This window comes from Stomoxys calcitrans, chromosome 2 (assembly GCF_963082655.1).
Source record: "Stomoxys calcitrans chromosome 2, idStoCalc2.1, whole genome shotgun sequence".
Lineage (NCBI taxonomy): Eukaryota > Metazoa > Arthropoda > Insecta > Diptera > Muscidae > Stomoxys > Stomoxys calcitrans.
Genome location: NC_081553.1, coordinates 202,923,214 through 202,942,242, shown reverse-complemented (window position 1 = coordinate 202,942,242; position 19,029 = coordinate 202,923,214). Strand labels below are relative to the sequence as shown.

The window sequence follows — 19,029 nt, the reverse complement described above, 5'->3', positions numbered from 1 at the left end:
TTTGTAGTAACAAGAGAAGAAAGAGAAAAAAGAGAACACATTTCCATTTGTTAGTTAAAATGTTTAATTGGAATTTGAGTTTTAGTGAGAGTGTAAGTGAAATTCTTTTTGTGTTTTGTTTATCTTAGTGTTTTTTTTTTTTGTTTTCTTGAAAATTTGAAATGTTTAATTTTGCGTGATGTGTTTGTTTAATGCCTATGATTTGTTTTCATTTTCTTTGTTAAAAAATAAATATCATGTTTTGCCTTCAGCCATCATTTGAAACATTTGCCGACAGTTTCTTCAACTTTTCAACGTTAATCACTGTCTTACTGTGCACAGCCCAGGTCACAACAATTTCACTTGGATCCCATAGCCAACAAACATGTGTGGCGTTCTTTTGAAAAATGAGTGAAAATACAATAATGATAAAAATTAAATGCGATTTTATGAGTAGCAATTTGTCCGTACCTTACACTTTGCCATAATTTGCCTTCTTGTAAACAATTTTGTTTTTTTTTCAATTCTATTTATATTTTTTTAACTTTTTGACCTATATCTGTACGATAACATAAATTTGGAAAATTTTTGTTGCTATTTAAAATTTCAGTTCGTTAAATCTTCATGAATCTTCTTAAAGTCTCGCTATTATTCGTAATGTAGAAATATTTTAATTAATATTCAATTTATAGCTGCTTTAGGAATTTGTTTATCTTAAACATGCACACCAGGCTATGTAGATCCCATTTCACTTCAAGTAAGATTTTATTGGAAAAATTTCCAAACATTTCTCGGTATAGTAAATATATCTTAAGAAATATAATCAATTTAGGCAGAGGCCTATTCTTTCATTATGTGCTTATTATTTATCGTAGTCAGGGTATGATAGATATGATCAAAATTTCTCTAGTGAGAGAGTAAAAATATACGTTGAAAAATTTGATTTGGTCTGCATAAAAGAAAATTTTCATTTTTATCAACACAAGTAAAAAGGCGTTAAGTTCGGCCTGGTCGAACTTTGGATACCCACCACTTCGGTTATATATGTAAACCACCTCTCGTCACAATCCTTCACAAAATGCATAATTTATGCCCCCATAGCATAGGTCCCAATCGAAGTATGGTCCGATTGGGACCAAATTCGACATGTATATGGAGTGGTGTAAAAAGTACAAGTCAATGTTCAATTGTGTATAACAAAATATTGGTTTTTGTAGTAGCTATATCTAAAAATAAACCGATCTGAACCTGTGAACTGAACGATCTGAACTGTGTACAGTTTGAGCGAAATCTGAGTATAAATGTGCCTTTTATGGGGCCAAGACTTTAAATCGAGAGATCGGTCTATAGCTAAATATATCCAAATCTACACCGACCTAGGCCAAATTGAAGAAGGATGTAAAGGGGCCTGACACAACTCACCGTAAAAAATTTCGGCGAAATCGGACAATAAATGCGCCTTCTATGGGCCCAAAACCACAAATCGAGAGATCGGACTATATGGCAGCTATATCCAAATCTGGACCAATCTAAGCCAAAATTAAGAAGAATATTGAAGGGCCTAACACAACTCACTGTCCCAAATTTCGGCGAAATCGGACAATAAATGCGCCTTTAATGGACATAAACCATAAATCGAGAGATCGATCTATATATAGCTATATCCAAATCTGGACCGATCTAAGTTAAATTGCACAAAGTTATCGAAGAGCCTATCGCAACTCACTGTCCCCAATTTCGTTAAAACGGGACAATAAATGCGCCCTTTATGGGCCCATGACCTTATATGGAGAGATCGGTCTATATGGCAGCTATAACCAAATTTGGACCGATCTAAGCCAAATTGAAGAAGAATATTGACGATCCTAACACAACTCACTGCCAAAAATTTTGGCAAATTCGGACAATATGGCAGCTATATCCAAATCTGAACCGATCTGAGCAAAATTGAGGAGGGATGTCGATGGGCCTAACACAACTCACTGTCCCATTTTTTTTCGAAATCGGACAAAACAAGCGCCTTTTATGAGCCCAAAACCTTAAATCGAGAGATCGGTCTATATGGCAGCTATATCCAAATCTAGACCGGTCTGGGCTACATTGCAGAAAAATGTCCAAGTGCCTTACGCAACTCACTGTTCCAAATTTAGGCGAAATCAGACAATAAATGCGGCTTTTCTGGGCCCAAAACCATAAATCGAGAGATCGGTCTATACGGCAGCTATATCCAAATCTGGACCGATCTGGGCCAAATTGAAGAAAGATGTCAAAGGGCATAACGCAAATCATTGTCCCAAATTTCAGCGACATCAAACAAAGAATGTCCCACAGTCCCAATTTTTTTCCAAATCGGAGAAAACATGCGCCTTTTATGGGCCCAAAACCTTAAATCGAAAGATCAGTCTATATGGCAGCTATATCCAAATCTGAACCGATCTAGGCCAAATGGAAAAATAATGTCGAAGAACCTAACGCAACTCACTGTTCCAAATTTCGGCGAAATTGGACAATAAATGCGCCTTTTATCAGCCCAAAACCTTAACTCGAGACATCGTCTATATGGCAGCTATATCCAAATCTGAACTGATCCGGCCCAAATTGAGGAAGGATGTGGAAGGCCCAAACACAACTCACTGTTCCAAATTTTGGCGAAATCGGACAATGAATGCGCCTTTTATCGGCCCAAAACATTAAATCGAGAGATCGGTCTATATGACATGTATATCTAAATCTGGACCGATTTGGGCTAAATTGCAGAAAAATATCGAAGAGCCTAACGCAACTCACAGTTCGTCGAAATCGGACAAAAAATTAGCCATTTATGGGCCCAAGACCTCAAATCGAGAGATAGGTCTATATGGCAGCTATATCCAAATCCGGACCGATCTGGACGAAGTTGAAGAAGGATGTCGAAGTGCCTTACATAACCCACTGTCCCAAATTTTGGCGAAATCGGACAATAAATGCTCCTTTTATGGGCCAAAGACCATAAGTCGGCGGATCGGTCTATATGGGGGCTATATCAAGATGTAGGCCTATATAGCACATCTTCGAACTTAACCAGCTTATGGAGAAAAAAAATCTGTGCCAAGTTTCAGCTCAATATCTCTATTTTTAAAGACTGTAGCGTGATTTCAACAGACAGAAGGATATTGCTAGATCGTCTTTGATTTTACGCTGATCAAGAATATATAATAACACTTTATAGGGTCGGAAATGCATATGTCGATGTGTTGCAGACGGAATGAAAAAATGAATATACCCCCGTCCATCGGTGCTGAGTATAATTAGTTTAGTTCGTCATGACCGAATCTACCAAATGTAAGGGATATATCATTGAAATATTAAACTGAGAAGCAGCTGCCATATAAACGTTTGACTTGACTTTTTAAGCACCTGATAGAGCAGTTCGTATCCAATTTGCCTAAAACCTTTTTATACTCACCACCATAGGATGGGAGTATACTAATCTAGTCATTCCGTTTGTGACACCTCGAAATATTCCTCTAAGAGCCCGCAAAGTTTATATATTCTTGATCGTCTCGACGTTCTGAGTCGATTTAGGCATGTCCGTCCGTCCGACCGACCGCCTGTCCTTCCGTTTGTCCGTCCGTCTGTTGAAATCACGATGGCGGTCGAACGCGTTGAGTTACCAGCTTGAAATTTATATATTGCCCAATTTTCCTTCCTAGAGATACCGCAAGCGCATTTATTGACCAATCTTCCCTAAATTTTGTAAAACGCTTTCCTCAACGACATCCACAATATCTACAAAATTTGCTCGTAATCCCTTCTAGACCAGGATAGGTTTTGGAAACTGCAGAGAACATTGACATAGTGGTCAAGCAGTTCAAGGAGGCCCTAAATGACTCGCTTGTGTTAGCATGTCCTAGTGCCAAGCCAAGGGGCAAACAGCGACCGCCATGGTGGATCCCATAGTTGTTTGGTCCAATGAAGGATGTCAGAAAACTCTTAAACAGGACGAAAGGCACAAGTGCACCACACGATTGGGACATCTATAAGCCCATTTAAAAAAAATATAAGCGCGAGCTGTAAAAGGCTCAGAAAAAGTCATGTGAAGAATTGTGCAGCTCCGTGGAGGATACATCTGAGGCCTCTAGGCTAAGGAAGATTTTGTCCTCGAGACCTATTATGGTGGGGTATATTCAGAAGTCAGAGAATGTAAGTTGCGAATCCTTTAAGTTGCCTGGCCCTGATGATATATCACCGGTTTAATTACAAGCTGTGTCTGATACACTGGTTCCTGAGCTTAGGGAGATATATTCTGCTTGTATCAGCATACTATATGTACCTGTAAGAGGGACACGAAGGTCATTTTCATTCTGAAAGCAGGAAAACCCTACCACACTAAGGCGATTTTCGTCCTATTAGTCTGTCATCCTTTATGCTGAAAACCCTTGAGAGGTTGATAGAAACATATCCTAGGGCAAAGATCCCTGGAGATCGCCTGTCTCGGCAGCAGCATGCATATAGTAAAGGCAAATCCACTGAAACAGCCCTTCATGACCTAGTCGGCTACATAGCTGTCAAGTAATATACAATGGTAGCATTTGTTGACATTGAAAGTGCTTTCGATAATGTAAAACCGATGTCAATCATGAAGGAGTTGAGGTTTATAGGCCCCAACTCTACCGCAAGAAAGTTTATTTATAACTTACTAAAAGAGGCATTACGGCAGGTTCGGGATCTGTGAATCTAAAAAAAATGGGTCAGCAAAGGAAAACCTCAAGGAGGTGTACTGCCTCCTCTACTTTAGAATATAACCATTATAACCATTGTCTCTGGAAGAAAAAGGTGTAAAAGTGGTCGCGTACCCTGATTACGTGGCAATTGCGGCTAGGGGAAAGTTTTACAGCACTCTAAGAGATATACCTCAGGAAGCTCTACGTGTAACATTTGAGTGGGATACCGAAAGTGGTCTACGTATAAATCAGTACAAGACAGAAGTAGTTCTCTTCAGCAGGAGATACAAGTTGCCTACAGTGGCACGTGTCTCCTTGGGAAAGCGCAAAATACCTAGGTGTTTTGTTGGACAGAAAATTGAACTTCAAATCCAACATTTTGGAAAGGGCAAGAAAGGCAATTCTTGCCCTATACACCTGCAAGAGAGCCATTGGCAAAAGTTGGGGGTTTAGACAGCGTGTCATGCATTGGGTATGTACTGCAGTTGTCAGACCTATAATGCTATATGGTGTTGTGATCTGGTCGACGGCGCTTCAAAGTCCACCTACTGTTCAATACTTAACCGGATCCAAAGGATGGCTTGTTTGTGCATCACAGCCGCACTGAGGACAACACCATCTGATGCACTGAATTTAATGCTACATCTTAAGCCTCTGGACATTGTGACTAGACAAATTGCAGCGATCACTGCCGTGAGGTTATGGGCGCTTCTCATTGATATCCTTCATACAATATCCGATGTTCCAAGCAGTGTGGATACACCCTATCTGAGCCGCTTTTCAATAAAAAGTACTGTACCACTATTCCTGACAGAGCCCATTGGTACTATGACATTTCTGGTAATAGAACTTACATAGACTTCTATACGGATGATTCCAAACTAAACTACCAGGTGGGCTTTGGGGGTACTCTAAAGATCTAGAACTGGCCATATCAAAAAGGTAAGTCGACCACTGCAGAGTGTATCAAGCAGATATCCTTGCAATTAAGGAAGTGGTGGAATAACTAAGATAAAATGTCATTACGACGATTGGCATAAATATCTTCTCATATCAGCCAGGCAGCCACTGCCTTCGACTGTCGCAGATCTCTCAACGAGATGGCTGATCAGTTTAAAATTCACCTGTTCTGGTTGCCGGGCAGCAGAGATATCCCAGGGAATTGTAAAGCGGACGCGCTTGCAAGACTACATAGTCACATTCCAGGGATACTGAAATCTGTGGGTATGCCTCTAGCGACATGTAAGAAAAGTTTTCAGGACCAGACCCGAAGGATAACGAATGATAGATGGTCACAAAGAGGGGGCTGTGAGCATTCCAAAACTACGTGGCCTACTCTAGACTTGAAAAGGTCTACCGCTTTGCTACCATTGGCTAAAACAGACGTCTCAGTCATCAGTTGCCAGCAACGACTTTGCAGAAGCTGTGAGTACATCGAAGAAGAAAATACTATAGAACACCTTAAGTGTGTGTGTCCCGCACTAGCAGTTAGAATGAGCTCCACTTTAGTTCTAATTTCTTTGAGAATCTGTCTGATTTAGCGGATGTGAACATTCGCAAATTATTGGGCCTTGTAACGTGGTCTGGACTCTTCGACTGTAGGAACTAGAAGGCATCTTCCTTCTTCTGTTCCTGTGGTATCACAATGGACGAAAACGTCTAAATGAGTCTGATGGAAGACTGCCACTTAAACCTTGCCTAACCTAACCTTGCTCAAAATTGGTTCAGATTTAGATATAGCTCCCATGTATATGTTCACCCGATTTTGAGAAATATTGCAATGAAGAGCTCATTTGTTAACTGATTCTCTTGTAATTTTGCAAGAGGGATTTTCTTATGACTCTCAACCGTACTGGTGAATTTCATAGAAATCGGTCCAGATGTAGATATAGCTCTCATATATGTATATCGCACGATTTTCACTCCTAGAGCCACTGCAAGCGCATTTATTAACCAATCTTGCCAAAATTTTGCACAACGCTGTCCTCGGCGACCACCACAATATCTACAAAGTTTGTAGGAAACCGGTTGAGATTTAGATATAGCTCTGATATATATGTTCGTCAGATTTGGACTAATCGTTTGTTAAGGAATTCTCTCAAAATTTACCTGGAAGGATTTTTTTGAGTCTTTCAATATTACTGGTGAATTTCATAGAAATCGGTGAATACGTTTAATTTACGATTATGATAATATGGGACTAAATGAAAGGTATTCGGGGTTAGATAACGAATATGGTCAGAAAGTAGGGACGGGCTTTATAATTTATTGATAACGGATGAACCCTCCACCGTTACCCCAAAAACACCACCCAAAATCAAAAGTCGACCGATAAGGACAATATGGGTATGAAATGAAAAATATGCGGGAGTAGATAATGAACCTAGCATACAAATTCATGTCAAGGTGTAGGGGGTCACCCCACCCCCACAAAACGCCCAAAATGGGCACCTTAGCCAATCACGGATATATGGGAATCGTTTTGTTTGTTCCGTAGAGAATGAAAAACGACAGAATTGACTTTCTCGAAATTTTCGCATATTGTGTAGGTTGGTCTGGAAAGAAACATAGGCTATATAATTTTTCGGTATCGGAAGGGGGACGGACCCTCCCCCTTATGCCAAAAACACAACCCAAAATCAAAAGTGAACCGATCGGCATAATATAGGTATCAAATGATAGGTATTGGAGAGTAGAATACGAATATGGAATTTAAATTTGAGTCTAAGTACCCATCGGGCCGCCCCAACCACAAAACTACGGCAAACAGACATATTGGACGTTCATTTCAGTATGGGGCTTAAATGAAAGGTATTTGGGAGTAGATTTCGAATCTGACATACAAAATCAGATCGAAGTATAGGGGGTCACGCCACCCCTCAAAAACGCCATTAGACCCATTATGACTATATGATACTTGGCTGAGCCGATTTTCTTAAAATTTTTATAGATTGTGTACGCTTGTCTAGAAGGAAACATAGGCTATTTAATTTTTAGATACCGGGTGGAGGCGGACCCTTCCTTCCCTTTATCTCAAAAACGGCACCAATATGCGAAAGAGGTCCGATTGGCACAATAAAGGTATCAGATGACTCGTATTGGAGACCAGAACACGAATATGGTATTAAAATTTGGGTTCAAGTACACAGCGGCCGAACCCCCAACCGCCCACCCTCCCAACCCAAAAACTCCTCTAAACAGATATATTCGAATATAGGGGACTCAAATGAAAGGTATTAGGGAGTAGATTACGAATATGACACTAAAATTTGCGTTCAAGTCTAGGTGGCGCTTTTCCTCCTAAAGATACGTCAAATGGGTTATTTGATCTATTATGACAATATGGGATTCAAATGAAAGGTATTTGAGAATAAAAAATGAATTTGATAGCCAATTTTGGAGCCAAGTATTTGGGGGTACGCCTTAAAGCACCCCCTAAACTGGACTTCATGTCGGTTGGGAATAAAAAACGAATTTGATATCTATTTTCAAAGCAAAGTGCCGGTGGCCGCCCCAGCCACAAAACACCCTCCAAACGGCTCATATTTACCGGCAATGGCAATAAGGGGGCTCAAATTAAAGGGATTTTGAAGTGCAGCACGAATTTGATATTCATATTTGAGTCAAAATGTCTGAGGTGCCATCGCTCCCCTAATGAGAACATTACCCTAAGGAAGAACATTACCACCAGGAATCGAGAAGGGGAAATTCTCACACATCAATGAGTGCTTTGCGATTCAAGTTTAAACTCAATGATAAGGGACCTTTTTTATACCCACTACCGAAGGATGAGGGTATATTCATTTCGTTATTCCGTTTGCAACACATCGAAATATCCATTTCCGACCCTATAAAGTATATATATTCTTGATCAACGTAAAAATCCAAGACGATATAGACATGTCCGTCCGTCTGTCCGTCTGTCTGTTGAAATCACGCTATAGTCTTTAAAAATAGAGATATTGAGCTGAAACTTTGCACAGATTCTTTTTTTGTCCATAAGCAGGTTAAGTTCGAAGATGAGCTATATCGGATTATATCTTGATATAGCCCCCATATAGACCGATCCGCCGATTAAGGGTCTTAGATCCATAAAAGCCCCATTTATTACCCGATTTCACTGAGAGGGAGTTGAGTTAGGACCTTTGTCATCCTTGATTAATTTGGCCCAGATCGGTTCAGATTTGGATATAGCTGCCATATAGACCGATCCTCCGATTTAGGGTCTAAGGCCCACAAAAGCCACTTTTATTATCCGATTTTGATGAAATACGGGACAGTTAATTGTGTTAAGCCCTTCGACATCCTTCGTCAATTTGGCCCAGATCGGTGCAGATTTGGATATAGCTGCCATATAGACCGATCCTCCGATTTGGGGTCTTAGGCCCACAAAAGCCACTTTTATTATCCGATTTTGATGAAATACGGGACAGTGAATTGTGTTAAGCCCTTCGACATCCTTCGTCAATTTGGCCCAGATCGGTCCAGATTTGGATATAGCTGCCATATAGACCGATCCTCCGATTTGGGGTCTTAGGCCCACAAAAGCCACTTTTATTATCCGATTTTGATGAAATTCGGGACAGTGAATTGTGTTAGGCCCTTCGACTTCCTTCGTTAATTAGGCCCAGATCGGTTCAGATTTGGATATAGCTGCCATATATACCGATCCTCCGATTTAGGGTCTAAGGCCCACAAAAGCCACTTTTATTGTCCGATTTTGATGAAATACGGGACAGTGAATTGTGTTAGGCCCTTCGACATTCTTCGTCAATTTGGCCTAGATCGGTGCAGATTTGGATATAGCTGCCATATAGACCGATCCTCCGATTTGGGGTCTTAGGCCCATTTATTATCCGATTTTGCTAAAGTTTGGGAACGTTAATTGTCTTAGGCCCTTCGACATCTTTCTTCAATTTGGCCCAGATCGGTTCAGATTTGGATATAGCTGCCATATAGACCGATCTCTCGATTAAAGATTTTGGGCCCATAAAATGCAAAGTCTTGGCCCCATAAAAGGCGTATTTATAATCCGATATCACTGAAATTTGCCACAATGGCTCATGCTTTTCGACATCCGTGTCGTATATGGTTCAGATCGGTTTATTTTTAGATATAGATAGCTACTATACTTATTATTATTTGGTCCAAATCGGAACATATTTTGATATAACTGCTATGTAACATAAGGTGGTGGGTATCCAAAGTTCGGCCCGGCCGAACTTAACGCCTTTTTACTTGTTTAAAGCCGAGTCCGAACAGCGTCCCGCAGTGCGACATTTCTTTGAGGAAAATTTTTTATAATGACCATGCATGGCATTGTACCTCGCAAATGTCGCCAAGATTAAGAGGGGATAAACACCGCTTTGTTCGATGTTCTCGCCAGGATTCGAACGCGTTCAGCGTCATAGGCTACAATGGCACGGATTCGATATCCGCATTCAGGGCGAAGTGTCCTCACCCTAAAAAGATGTTAGAGAGTTAAAGAAGGCGCAGCGGAGCGGGCCCGTTTCGGCAAGTATCTAATAAGTTTGCTCGAAATCTGTTCAGATTAAGATATAGCACCCATATATATGTTCATTAGATTTTGGATAGTTTGCAATAATGCTGTCATTTGCCAATCGAATTGTTTAATAACCCATCTGAAAACATCCACCGAAGTCCATCAAAATTAGTTCAGAATTAAATACAGCTCCCACTTTGTACCTATAGCGTAGGTGTATCGTATTATAAAGTTATCACCGCCCGACTTTTACCTTTCCTTACTGGTTTTTAATCCATATGTCCCCTAAAAGCATGGAAAAATTTTTTTGTACTTAATAATATTGGGTTGCCCAAAAAGTAATTGCGGATTTTTTAAAAGAAAGTAAATGCATTTTTAATAAAACTTAGAATGAACTTTAATCAAATATACTTTTTTTACACTTTTTTTCTAAAACAAGCTAAAAGTAGCAGCTGATAACTGACAGAAGAAAGAATGCAATTACAGAGTCACAAGCTGTGAAAAAATTTGTCAACGCCGACTATATGAAAAATCCGCAATTACTTTTTGGGCAACCCAATATTTGTAGCTTCCACAGAAAATGCGACTAAAAAATGCGATTTCGAAATCATCTTTGCTCGAAAGAAGTATAATTTATTAATTTATTGTTGGTTTTCGGAGGACACTTTTATCTGCAAAATTCAAAGGGATCTTAGTACCACTATTTGTTTTTTTCTTAGAATTTTTTGCGTTGGCCAATTTGCTGTTTTGTGCGAATTTTCTGAAAATCATATTGTATTGCGTTCTTTCATAGTCTTCTAGACTTTCATTTACTGTGATATATCACGTCTAAGGGGCAGCATTGTTAGTTTTTATTTACCATTTACTATTTCCGGTGAGCCGTAGCTCAAAAGGCTATCGCTAAGTGGGCCATCTTTTATTTAAAAAAATTAAATTTTCAAAAACCAAGTCGATGCGATTGGTAGTGCAGCCACTTCAGGATTCGACCCAGCCGAACACAAAATACATGATACTTCCATATGGTGCCTATTATGCAAAATGCCCACAAATAAAAGCACACCAATTTTTTGGAAATATTTACGAAACTTTTCTCGTAAAGGCCTTTTAAGAATATTAGCCCCTAGTGGCCCATATACATCAAACTAAGCGACGACTATAATTTTTTACGATTGCTAAATTATTTCCAACTGTCATACAGACGATTGGGAGTAGTAGAACATACCAAAATATGTTGGGCACATAGGAAAAAATAAAAATAAAATAGACATTAATCACTTACTCTGAATCGTAAAATGAACTCATAAGGAAACGGCTGACAGTAAAAAAAAGTGCGTTGCTATTTTCGCTTTCGTTTTCGTTGAATTAATTTCTTTTATTCATTCCTTTTCAAATAAAACACAGTTCGGAAATATTAAAATTTATGCACACAAATATGTATATATGAAATAAAAAAAAATAATTTATTTTTTTTTTTTTTTCATTATTTTCTATGTGAAAACAGAGTCGTAAAAAACACAATAACACATATTTCTCTTGCTGCTGTTGTTGTTTCCGTTGTTTATTGATTTAAATCGAAATTAAACAAATGTGGCAAGGAGACGTATGGGACCTTTTTGATGGCCCAGTATAATTTCTCCCCTTATTTGGGCACATATCACAAAACGAATGATGGACAATATAGGTTTTGGGTATTTTTCTCGATTTTTTCGGCGTTCTTTTTTCTTCGATGATTTTTTATTCGAACAGCAGCATTAGCTCTAGCTCAACACGCACGAGACCAAATACTAGGCAGTGGCCAGACACCACAAAGTCTTGGACGCAACGTTATGCGCTTTGCAACTTTTGCCTTTTGATTTTTTTTTTTTTGTTTGGTTTTTTCTTTTTTTTTTTGATTGTTTGGCGTTTTTCTTCATCGCGCTTATTTGCCTTATATTTGTTGTGTGTGTAAAATATGTAATTACGAAAATATACATTCAGATGGTGGAACGGATAGACAGACAGGCAGATAGACTGACTAGCGCACATATGTTTTTGTTGTTTCAGATCTTTGGATATGTTTAAACAAATCTCGATTGTAAAGCACCCCGCCTAGACATAGATGAGGCCAACAAAGAGCAAAAAAAAAAAACACCAAACAAAATTGTAATCGCATATTGGAATAGGCATGTTACGCTGCCCACAACCACCGTCGTCTCTGATGCTAACGCAAATGTTGGCTGACGCTGATGCCTATGCTGTTTCTTTTTCGGACGCTTATGCCGCGATGCGTGCAGCCCAAAAAATTGTTGACCAACTAAACGGCCATTCCGCGCCTGGCTGAGCACAGGAAGAAATACGTTTATAATTTTCTCTAGAATACAAAGTCAACACACAAAAAAAAAAATTATGTTTAGACAAAAAGGAAATCAACGTAGATACGAGTACGTATGCACAAACATTTTTTTCTTTGTTGATGTTAAATTATTTATTCATACATTTAAACAAAACACACACACACACACACGCACACACACTTACATAGCGTCTAAACAAACGTCTTTGATTTGTTTTAACGCAAGAACGGTGAACAGCTTTTGTTTGTAAAAACCCACCGGTTAAGTGGTGATATAGAAATGTTGCACATTAGGGTGTTTTTTTGGTTGGAGAACATCCTCAAGGGAAAGAAGGAGACTACTTTTGATAAAAGGGAGGAGACTGTGTGATGTGGAATAATGATAAAAGTAATGCAAATGCAAATGCAAATTTTATCCAAGAACATTCCAATAAGGAACAGGGGCAAACTTCTCACATATCAATGAGAGCACTCCGATTAAAGCTTGAGCTCAATGATAAGGGACCTCCTTTTAAGCTCAATGATAAGGGGCCTCCGAAAGAAAAGTTTAAAATGGCATACTACCTCACAAATGTTGCCAGCATTAGGAGGGGAAAACCACCGCTGAAAATTTTTTCTCATGATCTCGTCGGGATTCGACGTTATTCAGCGTCATAAGCGGACATGCTAACCTATGCGCTACGATGTTAAAAGGACGCTTTTAAAATATACTAGCTTGAGCGGGCTCTGTCCGCTGCGTCGTCTTTCTTTTTCCAACACTTTCTACTCGAGCCACATATCTCTATTTTCGATTAAAAACCAGTAAGGAAGGGCAAAAGTCGGGCGGTGCCGACTGTATAATATCCTACACCTACCCTATGTAGAAGCTATATCAACTTGTACAATGTAGAAGCTATATCCACTTCTACAATGTAGAAACTATATCCACTTCTGAACCAATTTTCATGGACCTCGGCGAGCAAATATGTTCAAACTGTAAATTGCCCAAAATCTGACAAATATATATAGGAGCTATATCTAACTCTGAACCGATTTCGAACAAACTTCTCAGATAATGTGGAAGTCGTTGGGCAAGGCGTTGTACAAAGTTTTGGGAAAATTGATTAATAAATGCAATTGCAATGGTTATAGGAGTGAAAATCGGGCGATATATATAAAAGTGGGATATATCTAAATCTGAACCGATTTCTATGAAATTCACCAGTAATGCTGAGAGTCAAATTTCAAGAGAATCAGTTAACAAATGACCATTTTATTGCATTATTACTGCAAATCGGACGAACATATATAAGGGAGCTATATCTAAATCTGAACCGATTTCAAGCTAACTTCTCTTATATTGACGAAGTCGATGAGGAAGGCGTTGTACAAAATTTTGGAAAGATTGGTCAATAAATGCGCTTGCAATGGCTCTAGGAGTGAAAATCGGGCTATGTATATATATGGGAGCTATAACTAAATCTAAACCGATGTCCATGAAATTCACCAATAATTTCGATAGTCATAAGAAACTCCTTCTTACCAAATATCGAGAGAATCGGTTAACAAATGACCTTTTTATTGCATTATTACTGCAAATCGGACGAACATCTATATGGACGAACATATCTGCTTAGCAGACGGGTTCAAATCCCTTCTCAGCCAGCATCCGTAATACGTCATTTATGATGGTCAATCAAAGCAGTGGCGATAATATGCCCCCCTGTGACGTGCCCTGTGTCTCTTTCTCCCTTATATTTATGGCATAGGACCAACAATTTATCCATCTGTTTCTTAGCATATGGTTCTGATCTAAGGATTGGATCAGTTAAACTTTGTTGAAAGCCCCCTCGATGTCAATGCAAACCGCCAATGTGTACGTCTTGGCATCGAAAGATTCTTCTATTTAATGCACATCCTCGTGCAGGGCAATTCTCCACCGACCTTTCCTTGACATGCCGTTTGTAAGGGAACATTAAGCGGGATGTCCTACTCTTAATCATGGTATTTACAATACGTTCCATGGTTTTGAGTAGAAACGAGGCCTGTAGGCCTTTGGTGTCGGATAACTTGTCTAGCCGGGCTTTGGTACAAATACCGCCCTTTCCTCCTGCCAGGCTTTCGGAGTATATGCAGGTCCTACGGCACGTTTTGACGCTCTGGTTATCTTATCGTATTCCCTGAGCCGTGCGTAATAAACATCCCAATAATTTTCCTATTTGTTACGACGTGCTCTCGTAAAAAGTCTGCGGACCTCTTTCCCAAAGTTGCGAATCTCCCCAGTCATCCAGTATATTTTTTGGGCTGATTTCCTTTCTCGAAGAGTACTCCACTAGTACAGTCGTAATCCTGTTGACTTAGTCGTCAATGTCTTCTATGCTTGGACAAAGTTATCCACGTCTTCTTGGTTGGTTTTCAACTTATTACGGAAGCTTATCGGATTAGGCGCTGGCCGTGCTATTCAAGACATTATGTAGCGATTCTCTGAGAAGGAGACCCTTTAATTCTGAACCTGATTGACTACATTTTCCGATATTGTCACATCCAAAACTTTCTCCCTAATCCTTTTAACAAAGGTAGCGATGTTACCAATATTAAGTGTAACTAGGTCGTTAGTATTCAAGAAATCTGCAAGGGTTTGGGCCCGCTTATAAATGTTGGTACTACTCCATGATGAGAGTTCGCATCGCACCCTATTAGTACCTCGTTTCCTGTACGTTTTGCTTTCCTCACCAACCGTTGCAGCTCCGACGTAGGTAACGGTCGGAGCTCGCATTGTCGTTTCCTGATTATTTGGAAGACAATTGGCAAACAAATGAATTGTTTGAATTGACTCTTCTGCGTTTTTCTAGTGGTAAGATTACGACATGGATGGATGGATGGATTTGGCACATCTTGAAACACACATACAGTCGACGGGCTCATACGCGTGAATTCACGATTCATCGCCTTTCACGATGTCATAGACCTGTTTCGAATCATCACGATCGTATTTTTGGAGCATTTTTTTGCCACAAATCGACACGTGTCCTTTTTTTAGCCGATTGACAAATTGTGTGGGATCCAACTCGATCAAATATTTTTATACCCACCATCGAAGGATGGGGGTATATTCATTTTGTCATTCCGTTTGCAACACATCGAAATGTCCATTTCCGACCCTATAAAGTATATATATTTTTGATCAGCGTAAAAATCTAAGACAATCTAGACATGTCCATCCGTCTGTCCGTCTGTCTGTTGAAATCACGCTACAGTCTTCAAAAATAGAGATATTGAGCTGAAACTTTGCACAGATTCTTTTTTATACCCTCCACCATAAGATGGGGGGTATACTAATTTCGTCATTCTGATTGTAACTACTTGAAATATTCGTCTGAGACCCCATAAAGTATATATATTCTTGATCGTCGTGAAATTTTATGTCGATTTAGCCATGTCCGTCCGTCCGTCCGTCTGTCTGTCGAAAGCACGCTAACTTCCGAAGGAGTAAAGCTAGCCGCTTGAAATTTTGCACAAATACTTCTTATTAGTGTAGGTCGGTTGGTATTGTAAATGGGCCATATCGGTCCATGTTTTGATATAGCTGCCATATAAACCGATCTTGGGTCTTGACTTCTTGAGCCTCTAGAGTGCGCAATTCTTATCCGATTGGGATGAAATTTCGCACGACGTGTTTCGATATTATATCCAACAACTGTGCCAAGTATGGTTCAAATCGGTCCATAACCTTATATAGCTGCCATATAAACCGATCTTGGGTCTTGACTTCTTGAGCCTCTAGAGTGCACAATTCTTATCCGATTGGAATGGAATTTTGCACGACGTGTTTCGATATCATATCCAACAACTGTGCCAAGTTTGGTTCATATCGGTTCATAACCTGATATAGCTGCCATATAAACCGATCTTGGGTCTTGACTTCTTGAGCCTCTAGAGTGCGCAATTCTTATCCGATTGGGATGAAATTTTGCACGACGTGTTTCGATATTATATCCAACAACTGTGCCAAGTATGGTTCAAATCGGTTCATAACCTGATATAGCTGCCATATAAACCGATCTTGGGTCTTGACTTCTTGAGCCTCTAGCGTGTGCAATTCTTACCCGATCAGAATGAAATTTTGCACGACGTGTTTTGTTACGATATGTAACAACTGTGCCAAGTATGGTTCAAATCGGCCCATAACCTGATGTAGCTGCCCTATAAACCGATCTTGGGTCTTGACTTCTTGAGCCTCTAGAGTGCGCAATTCTTACCCGACTGAAATGAAATTTTGCACGACGTGTGCTGTTACGATATCCAACAACTGTGCCAAGTATGGTTCAAATCTGTCCCTAACCTGATATAGCTGCCATATAAACCGATCTTGGGTCTTGACTTCTTGACCCTCTAGAGGGCACAATTCTTATCCGATTTGAATGAAATTTTGCATGACGTATTTTATTTTTACTTTCAACAACGTGTTTATTATGGTCTGAATCGGTCTATAGCCCGATAAAGATCCCATATAAATCGTTCTCTCTATTTTACTTCGTGAGCCCCAATGAGCGCAATTCTTATACGAATTGGCTGAAATTTTACACAGGTCTCCTACATATAATTTAATTGTGGTCCGAACCGGACCATATCTTGATATCGTTTTAATAGCAACTCTTTTCTTATATCCTTTTTTGCCTAAGAAGAAATGCCACAAAAAGGACTCGACAAATGCGCTCCATGGTGGAGGGTATATAATTCGGCCCGGCCCAACTTAGCACGCTTTTACTTGTTTTGAGTAGAAACGAGGCCTGTAGGCCTTTGGTGTCGCATAACTTGTCTAGGCGGGCTTTGGTACAAATACCGCCCTTTCCTCCTGCCAGGCTTTCGGAGTATATGCAGGTCCTACGGCACGTTTTGCCGCTCTGGTTATCTTATCGTATTCCCTGAACCGTGCGTAATAAACATCCCAATAATTTTCCTATTTGTTACGACGTGCTCTCGTAAAAAGTCTGCGGACCTCTTTCCCAATGTTGCGAATCTCCCCTGTCATCCAGTATATTTCTTTGGCTGATTTCCTTTCTCGAAGAGTACTCCACTAGTACAGTCGTAATCCTGTTGACTTAGTCGTCAATGTCTTCTATGCTTGGACAAAGTTATCCACGTCTTCTTCTGACTAGCCTCCAATTTTGGCCAGTTGGTTTTCAACTTATTACGGAAGCTTATCGGATTGGGCGCTGGCCGTGCCATTCAAGACCTTATGTAGCGATTCTCTGAGAAGAGACCCTTTAATTCAGAACCTGATTGACTACATTTTCCGAACATATTGTCACATCCAAAACTTCCTCCTTAATCCTATTGACAAACGTAGCGATGTTACCAATATAAAGTGTAACTAGGTCGTTAGTATTCAAAAAATTTGCAAGGGTTTGGGCCCGCTTATAAATGTTGGTACTACTCCATGGTGAGAGTTCGCATCGCACCATATTAGTACCTCGTTTCCTGTCCGTTTTGCTTTCCGACATGGATGGATGGATGGATTTGGCACATCTTGAAACACACATACAGTCGACGGGCTCATACGCGTGAATTCACGATTCGTCGCCTTTCACGATGTCGTAGACCTGTTTCGACTCACCACGATCGTATTTTTGAAGCATTTCTTTCGACCAATCGACACGTGTCCTTTTTTTAAGCGATTGACAAATTGTGTGGGATCCAACGCGATCAAATATTTTTATACCCACCACCGAAGCATGGTATATTCATTTTGTCATTCCGTTTGCAACACATCGAAATATCCATTTCCGACCCTATAAAGTATATATATTCTTAATCAGCGTAAAAATCTAAGACGATCTAGACATCTCCATCCGTCTGTCTGTTGAAATCACGCTACAGTCTTAAAAAATAGAAATATTGAGCTGTAACTTTGCACAGATACTTTTTTTGTCCACAAGCAGGTTAAGTTCGAAAAAAGTCACATTTATTATCCGATTTTGCTGAAATTTGGGAAAGTCAGTTTGTCAATTTGGCCCAGATCGGTTCAGATTTGGATATAGCTGCCATATAGACCGATGCTCTGATTTAGGGTCTTAGGCCCATAAAAGTCACATTTATTATACGATTTCACTGAAATTTGGGACAGTGAGTTGTGTTAGGCCCTTCAACATCCTTCGTCAATTTGGCCCAGATTTGGATATAGGTGCCATATAGACCGATCCTCCGATTTAGGGTCCTAGGCCCATTAAAGCCACATTTGTTATCCTTTTTTGCTGAAATTTGGGACAGTGATTTGCCTTAGGCCCTTTGACAACTTTCTTTATTTTGGCCCTGATCGGTTCAGATTTGGATATAGGTGCCATATAGACCGATTTCTCGATGTAAGGTTTTGGGACCATAAAAGGCGCATTTATTTTTCGATGTCGCCGAAATTTGGGACAGTGAGTAAGGTCAAGCCCATTTACATACTTCTGCAATATCGCACATAGCGGTCCAGATTTGGATATAGCTGCCACATAGACCAATATCTCGGTTTTAGGTTTTAGGGCCAT

The 19,029-nt window shown here is 39.8% G+C and overlaps 1 protein-coding gene across 5 annotated transcripts in view; it reads right to left on the bottom strand.

The window, feature by feature from the left end:
- The window catches only part of LOC106090748 (mucin-2), a 156,734-nt gene that overhangs the window by 85,706 nt on the left and 51,999 nt on the right, over nucleotides 1–19,029 (bottom strand). The window contains exon 1 of one of the 5 annotated variants that reach the window (XM_059363118.1): nucleotides 11,465–11,524. The exons of the other annotated variants lie outside the window; for them this stretch is intronic. Within the exon in view, the coding sequence (XP_059219101.1) occupies nucleotides 11,465–11,487 (23 nt within the window). The 5' untranslated portion in view covers nucleotides 11,488–11,524. Of the gene's footprint in view, nucleotides 1–11,464; nucleotides 11,525–19,029 lie in introns of those variants that run through there. 5 annotated transcript variants of the gene reach the window in all.